General features: G+C 34.3%; 1 protein-coding gene across 1 annotated transcript; it reads left to right on the forward strand.

Moving 5' to 3' along the window:
- Positions 1 to 441: 441 nt before the first annotated feature.
- LOC140875612 (pyrophosphate--fructose 6-phosphate 1-phosphotransferase subunit alpha) lies at positions 442 to 7269 on the forward strand. Its single transcript, XM_073279342.1, has 19 exons — positions 442 to 580; positions 1825 to 1997; positions 2155 to 2267; positions 2520 to 2594; positions 2692 to 2805; positions 2896 to 2963; positions 3177 to 3260; positions 3824 to 3877; positions 4078 to 4158; positions 4260 to 4353; positions 4418 to 4491; positions 4578 to 4688; positions 4779 to 4823; positions 4914 to 4970; positions 5621 to 5725; positions 6099 to 6215; positions 6315 to 6418; positions 6595 to 6760; positions 6864 to 7269. Exons 1-19 carry the CDS (start codon positions 491 to 493, stop codon positions 6987 to 6989), a joined length of 1851 nt encoding a protein of 616 aa, XP_073135443.1. The 5' UTR covers positions 442 to 490; the 3' UTR covers positions 6990 to 7269.
- Positions 7270 to 8332: the final 1063 nt, after the last annotated feature.

The following is an 8332-nucleotide window of genomic DNA, read 5'->3' on the forward strand; positions in this document are numbered from 1 at the left end:
GTGTAAAATTTTGTGAAACAGATCTCTTAATTGAGTCACTCATGATAAATACTGTTTTTGATTAAAAATATCTATTTATTATAAATATTGGTATATTTGACCTTGACATCCTGCCAACACCTTCTTGAACTACCCTGTCACATAGGGCTTGCCCAGTGTGGTTTATCTGACTAGCGTATTTTGCAGGCTATTGCGTTAGAGCGCATCGAAAGGTAGCAGCTGCGGGTTCCCACGGCAAAAAGAAAAAAGAAGAAAAGACTACTCTTAATTATAATGATGATTATATTATAATAAATGTTAATAATAAACAAACTGCGCATTAAACATAATCAAAAGCGGCTCATGGTTTGGTAGCATCGCCCCAACTTTTAAATAATAATAATAATAATAATAAATATATATATATATATATATATACATAGATACATTAGTGCCATTTTGTGTCAGTAGGTTTGGTGAGTGAGTTTTGCGACGCAAGAAAGAGGAGCTAATGGATTCAGATTTCGGAATCGAGAGAGAACTCTCCGATCTGCAAAAGCTTCGGTCTCAGTACCGACCCGAGCTACCCCCTTGCCTTCAGGTCTTAATTTTCTCTGTTTGTTGTGTTTATGTGTTTTTTTTCCTTTTTAAAAAAAAAATTGGGTTGAGGTATAATCGATTTTTACACTGCGAATGCTACATTTCTGTTTAGTTTATGATTGGACTTTTTGCGGAAAAGTTTGTGTTTTTGTGGTTGGTTTTGGAGGATTGATTTTGGAGTTGGCGGAGATACTTATGCATGCGCTGGGGATGAATCTAGTCCGAGTTTTACTGTGTTTTCACGAATCGTAACGTCCAAGGAAATAGATCTGTTGTTGGATCGCCTGTAGTGTTTTATCCTTTTTCTGTTCCTGCCTTTTGATGCCATGCGTGTCCTTGATTTTGTGCGGTAAACGTTCTGGGAATTAATTGTTGCGTTTTGGTTTAAAAAGGAGAGTAGTCGCTAAAATGTAGAATCTTTGAATCCACAGCGTTTATGTTTCGGTCAAGTTTGAATTTTTTTTATTGTAGATCCCGGAAGGAGAACGTTTTTCTTTTGGAGCTTCTCTCTGGACTCTGATCTTGTATTCTCTGGTCTATTGTTCTCGATGATTGGGAAATTTTAGGCGCGGGGTTTGAATTATTGCCTTCTTAGTGCTGATTCTGTCTGCCCTGTAGTATGATTCTGTGCCAAGGCTAAGAATTTTAGTGGACGTGTTTCATAACCTTCAGAACACAAACAACATCACAAACAAACAAATATCCTGTGTATAAAGTTATGTCAATCTGAACTTTATTATTTCTTCAATTTAATCTGGACACATCATATGCTAGCAATAGACTATGACTCATCCATCTAGATATCCCGTGTACAGTATATATACCCATAGAAAATATTTTTTCTTTGTAAACCACTTGCGCCATCTTGTTGCTGGCTTATTTCGAATTACTTCTTCTGCATCAGTTTTATTTGCATGCAGAAAAGTTCAGTTGTAGTTTTGATCCTTATATACAAGGGCGGAGCTACATATATTGGCCCGGGTGGCAAAATTTTTTTTTATATTAATTTTGAATATTTTTTGATTAATTTGATATTAGCCCGGGTAGCTCAATTCAAAAAATTATAGCATTGGAGGGCTTAAAATTCTAGCCCGGGTAGATTGATAGTTCTGGCTCCGTCATTGCTTATATATATATATGTGTGTGTGTGTGTGTCTTTTACTGAATCCCCCTATGCATTTGCAGACCACTTCCAATTGCTTTGCCTAATTTTCAGCATCTACGGTCTTATTGTGACTTAAACAGGGAACTACAGTCCGTGTACAGTTTGGTGATGCAACCACGGCTGCAGACCCCTCAGGTTCTCACACCATTAGTAGGTCATTTCCTCACACTTACGGTCAACCCATAGCTCACTTCTTGAGGGCAACTGCCAAGGTCCCTGATGCTCAAATAATTACTGACCATCCTGCTACCAGGTATACTGCATAGGTATTTGTGGTGCTTTCCTGTTAACGTAATATTTTTCCTGTGCTTGTCATGTTTTGATTCATTCAAAGTTATCCATAGCGAGGCTCCATCTGTTTCAGCTAAGAGAAAATTCCCAAGAGCTCATTTTTTTCTCCCTTCTCTCAGGGTTGGAGTGGTTTTCTGTGGTAGACAATCTCCCGGAGGACATAATGTTATTTGGGGTCTTCTCGACGCTTTAAAAGTTCATAACCCCAAAAGTACTTTGCTTGGTTTTTTAGGTAAGGGGCTTAATTTCTTCCATTAGACTGTTTTTGCTCCCCATTAAAAATTTGAAGGACTGGAATTCTATGTCTATTGTCTTCATGGCGTATGAATCTCTATCAGTATTATCTTAGTTGATGAGAAAGCGTTTTTTCTATTGTATCAATTGCTGAATCATCCAAGTAGTTATTCTATGTTTCCTTCTTGTCTCATGATTCAATATGTTTTTTCAGCTTATTCATGTTGGAACCAATTTTGTGTTTTACCAGGTGGTTCTGAAGGTTTGTTTGCCCAGAAAACTTTAGAGGTCACCGATGATATTCTTGCAACGTACAAAAATCAGGGTATGTGTGGGTTATAGGCAAAAAATGTCTTCTTGATTATTTTCTTTTTGGAATAAAATTATAATCATTCTTGTTTTCTTTTTGACCTTTTTCGAAGGTGGTTACGATTTGCTGGGACGGACAAAAGATCAAATTAGAACTACTGAGCAAGTCAATGCAGCACTCAATGCATGCACAACTTTGAAGTTGGATGCTCTTGTCATCATTGGAGGTATTCATTTGTTGTCTCTTAAGGTTCCATGGCAATCCAGAATGTATGTACTACAGGTTTGCTTACACAACTCCTTTTTCTCGTTTGAAGGAGTGACATCAAACACAGATGCTGCCCAACTTGCAGAGACTTTTGCAGAAAGGAAGTGCCCCACAAAGGTATGTCACTTGATTGTTGTTTGATCAGAATAATTTTTTCTTGGTCCAGCTTTGCTATCTAATTAGTTACTTTATCCACCTTTTTTTGGTCATGGAGCTCTTCTGATGTGATGTTTTGGGTGCACAATCATGTTTCCATAGATCTTATGCTGTGTTCTTTTCACCTGTTTTTTTTCTCAAGCATTCTGATCTAAATGTGATAAAATTCTTCAGGTGGTTGGTGTTCCTGTCACATTAAATGGAGATCTTAAAAACCAATTTGTTGAGACAAATGTGGGCTTTGACACGATATGTAAGGTATTATATTTGTCTTCCCCAAATGTTTTGCTTATTGTTTCTCTCTTGAAGGTTGAGGAGTCCAGCAATGTGATTGTAATTTGAGCTTGTGGATTTTACCATATATTGTTCTTTTAAGGTTTTCTTATCATTGCGGAGATGCTCAAAACACATAGATCTGAACAATTTATCCATTTAACCAACTGTTAAGTGTTGATAGTATGCTGAAAAGTGTTTTACTCAATCTCCTATGCACATGGCATGTGTTCCCTTTACATTGTCTTATCACTCTTATTTCTCAGTGACCTTGATGGATAGTTTTATACCTCTACAATATGGGTTTTCTTTTTATCTTTGAAATATTTCTATTCTTAAAAGGGTACTTGATAAGTATGCTGAAAAGTGTTTCTTCAATTTCCTTTGCTCATGGCATGTGATCCCTTTGCATAATCTTATCTTAACTGTTGTGATCTTCTTGGATAGTTTTATACTGTATAACACAACATGAGTACCTCTTATCTTTGAATTATTTTTCTTCATAAAAGAAAATTTGAATGACCTTTAAACGAGTTTTCTGATTACAGGTTAATTCACAGCTGATAAGCAATGTCTGCACTGATGCCCTCTCTGCAGAGAAGGTAAATGATTCTTTTCAAATCCTGCATCCTTTTTTGGGTTTCTATCATGAAGACCTATGGAATATCCTTTCTTTACCTATGAAAAAAAGAACACTTTTGAAAATTCACTCAGTTTTCTCACAAGGATTTTCTTATTAAAATTGTTTTACTTTTTCCTTCTTATTTTCCTTCTTTGTTGTTCCCACTCTGTTTATTTGCAGTATTATTATTTTATTCGGCTAATGGGGCGGAAAGCATCGCATGTTGCGTTGGAATGCACTCTCCAATCCCATCCCAATATGGTTTGTATTGATTTATGTGTCATGCTGATTGAAATGTTTGTAAGAGCAATGTGTTCAAATTTCGTCGTGTTGACATTATAGATCTTTGATAATTCTTTCAGATCATTCTTGGTGAAGAAGTGGCTGCATCGAAGCTTACACTTTTTGATATAACAAAACAAATATGTGATGCAGTTCAAGCCAGGGGTGAACAAGGTAGCATTCATTAGGCACCGTAATGATCAGTTCACTATTGCCTGCTAACTGGTTCTTGTTTCAGATAAATACCATGGTGTTATCCTGTTGCCGGAGGGGATAATAGAAAGCATTCCAGAGGTTTATGCTCTATTGCAGGTAAGGAAATGTATTAAATTTATTATTTTAATATTCTCTTTCTACCCACTGATCCTGAATCTGCATCAAAATGTTGTATATCCCAGGAAATTCATGGTTTGCTCAAGCAAGGTGTCTCTGCTGATAATATTTCTACTCAACTGTCACCATGGGCTTCTGCCTTGTTTGAATTCTTGCCACCTTTTATAAGGAAACAGGTACCTCTTAGTGTACTTCGTTTCATTGATTTTTGCAGCTTATAAATTTTTTATTATCTTACTTATGCTGAAGTTTATATCATGTAATAGCTTCTTCTCCATCCCGAATCAGATGACTCTGCTCAACTATCTCAGGTGAATTGAATCTGCTCATTTTATGTCTCTGCAAGGTGATATCCACAAATTTATTTGATTTTAATTAATAATGTTATGTTATGTTGATAGATCGAGACAGAAAAGCTGCTGGCTCATCTGGTTGAAGAAGAAATGAACAAGCGATTGGTAAATTATCTCTGCATTCCTCAATTTTCTGATATGATTTAGTTCTTAAATTTACTGACTGAATGATCAGTCTTGGCAGCTGTCTCTACATATTTTATTATTTCTTCATGCTATTATAATTTCATTACCAAATTAAATGTTCCTCAAAGCGATGAATTTAGAATTTGTGTATTTCCAGTAACAAACCCTGTGATGTTGGCTGTTGTATTTTCCTTTCACAATTAGTTAATTTGTATACACTATACAGCTTAATGCATATGTTTAGAATTTTTACACCTGCTTTTCTACCATACTGAACTGTCTCAGGGTCTTATGTTATTCTTATATGAAGAGGATTTGGCTGTATGAATTGTTGATGCTATTCCACACTATCAGGCTAAAACTCTTTCTTATAGTCTCTCGTAAATATGTGGCAATTAAATTTGGATTTTCTTCTCACTTGCAAATTATTTTTTTCTTGTTGCTTAAAACCATTATTTTTGCCAAGTGAGACCTGCCTGACACTTAAATCCTAATTAATCCTTTTCTGCCTGAGAATGTAATATAATTATTTACTATTTCGCTTGTTTTAGATACAATGGGCTTGTTTGTTTCAGAATATCCTACCTAATAGATTAATTTTTTATGCCTGTCATTTTGTGTCTGTACAGAAAGAAGGAACTTACAAGGGAAAGAAGTTCAATGGTATATGTCATTTCTTCGGTTATCAAGCTCGAGGTTCATTACCATCAAAATTTGATTGTGACTATGCCTATGTAAGTATTCAATGAATTAAATTTGACTATATCCTTATGTTTTGTTAAATAGTAGACGTGAACCTAAGTCATGCAAATGCTAGTAGTCTTAGTGGCAAAAGCAGGGCAATTCTTGGATTATGCCACTGCCACCGTCCTGTCTGATATGTGATTGCATATATCTTTACCTTCTTTTTGAGGCTTGAAATTTGTTACGTAGTGCAGGCTTTTGGTTTAATTCTAAAAAAAAATTTTGGGTGGGTGGGTGGGGTGGGACAGAAATGTTTAGGATTACTTTTCTGTTGGTTTCACCTCTCATTTACTCTTCCAATCAAGTTTTGGATTTTGCAGCCAAAAAGTTGAGAAACTGAAAGTAGCAATAATGTTATTACAGGTGCTTGGTCATATTGGCTACCACATACTCGCATCTCGATTGAATGGTTATTTGGCCACTGTAACAAATTTGAAAAATCCTGTAAACAAGTGGCGTTGCGGTGCTGCTCCTATAACTGTAGGTTTCCTATTTCTGGATTGAGTTATACACGCAACCTATGTGAATGATCATCCAATAATAAATTAACTTCCACCTGGTTTTGTTACTTGTCCTCAGGCTATGATGACTGTTAAACGTTATGGTCGTGGTCATGGGGCTTCAACCCTAGGAAAACCAGCTCTGCATCCTGCAACTGTTGATTTGAAGGGAAAGGCCTATGAGTATGTCATATCTTGGTGGCAATTTGCTTAATGCTTGGTTAACCAAGAACTCAAAATATTTATTTTGAAAAATCTATTTTGATTTCATTATTCCATCAACTTTTGTTCATTTTTTTTTGTATGGTCGGTAACTTAGATGTGCTTTGCTGTTTATCATTGTTTGTTATACTTGCCAGGTTGTTGAGACAAAATGCAACCAAGTTTTTGATGGATGACGTATATAGAAACCCGGGACCTCTCCAATTTGAAGGCCCTGGGGCCGATGCAAAGCCTGTAACCCTTTGTGTTGAAGATCAGGATTACATGGGTCGCATCAAGAAATTGCAGGAATACCTTGACAAGGTCCTGCACTTCCCCAGCACAGTCATCGAGTTCAAATTGAATCTTTTAATTCATTATCAATTGGTGAACTTTGGTTTGATTTTCCCCCTTGCTATCGTTCCAGGTTCGTTCGATAGTGAAACCAGGATGCTCTCAAGATGTTCTTAAAGCTGCTTTGAGTGCAATGGCATCCGTGACTGACATTCTTTCTGTGATGTCCTCTCCTTCAAGTGGGAATACTCCCTTCTAAAAATCTTTACTTGTTTTCTCCTGCTGCCGCAACACCACCTCTCCTCCAACCCCACTATTCTTTTTCTTTTGCTTCCATCTCAATGAAATTTTGATGCAGGGTTTAGACGACGGTAACAAAAACAGTTTTGATTTTATGTTTTAGTTTCTTCTATTGATGTGTAAGATTGACAAATAAAATGAGGAATTTCTTTTGCGGCTAATGGGAAAGTTAGGACTTTGTCTTCTTTAACATATGTTCAGAACTTGTTTTGCTTTGGTCTAGTTTCATCTTTTCTCCCTCTGCTTTCTTTCTGCTTCGGCTTTCTAAACGTTTAAATATGGGAATTAAATAATTCCATGATGTGTGTGGAAGAAAGGATTTTGATTAGATCGGAGGGTGGATATGAAATTGAAGCAAAAGAATATACTTACATGAATAAATATACTTAATTTTCAGTCAGATGGTTATGGATTTGTGATTTTGAGAGTGGATCAAATATACTCAAATTTTTCGATCTAAATGAAAAAATTTTATTGAGAAAATAAACAAGAAAAAAGATTTTTAGTGATAAAAAAAAACAAGAAAGCTTTAAATTAGTTGCGGTTCATAAATTTTTGAGATTTTTAGTCCAATTATGATGAAGTAATATTGTCACTTGTGTAAATGGACCGGTAAGCACGATGTTGGCGGTAGGGATGACAATTTTTTTTGCGGATTCGTGTACTCGTGAAAAAAACTTGAAATGAGACTGGTTTGGGGAAGTATTTTTGGATATGGGTTCGGGTTCAGGGATTTTTAAAAATCCTCGAAACATATTATGGTAGGTATGTGGATGCTATCTCTATCTTCGAACCCGCCCCGATAATAATAATAATAATAATAATAATAATAATAATAATAATAATAATAATTTAATTATCAAATTTTATTAAATCTAAAATATTATTAAAAAATTTAAATTAAAATTATTATTATTATTTCATTTATATAAATATATATTTATACATTATATATAATACATCCATTTATGATAGCGTAGTTTTTTATAACATAAAAATATTATTTGAATCTCATTTATGTTATGTACACATATAAAATATTTATATTAGTATATATATATATATAATATTTATATTAGTATATATATATATATATATTATTTATTTTGATAAATTTAGAAACAATATATAATCTTAATAAATTTTTGATGCATATTATTTTTTTAAAATAATAATTTTAATTTACAGAAATATTTTGTATTTAAATTTTTTTTATTAATTTTAAAAGTTAATATTATAATAAAAAATTTGACCCAAAATATTTTAGATATTTTATTATAAAATTGAATAATAATTTTTATA

This window comes from Henckelia pumila, chromosome 1 (genome assembly GCF_033568475.1).
Source record: "Henckelia pumila isolate YLH828 chromosome 1, ASM3356847v2, whole genome shotgun sequence".
NCBI classification, from domain to species: domain Eukaryota; kingdom Viridiplantae; phylum Streptophyta; class Magnoliopsida; order Lamiales; family Gesneriaceae; genus Henckelia; species Henckelia pumila.

What these genes read in the sequence shown, in the direction of transcription:
- LOC140875612 (XM_073279342.1), top strand. Translation starts at nt 491, where the DNA reads ATGGATTCAGATTTCGGAATCGAGAGAGAACTCTCCGATCTGCAAAAG. An exon ending in TGCAACGTACAAAAATCAGG is followed by an intron (nt 2,595 to 2,691) that starts GTATGTGTGGGT and finishes CCTTTTTCGAAG; the next exon opens with GTGGTTACGATTTGCTGGGA. An exon ending in AGGTTTATGCTCTATTGCAG is followed by an intron (nt 4,492 to 4,577) that starts GTAAGGAAATGT and finishes TGTATATCCCAG; the next exon opens with GAAATTCATGGTTTGCTCAA.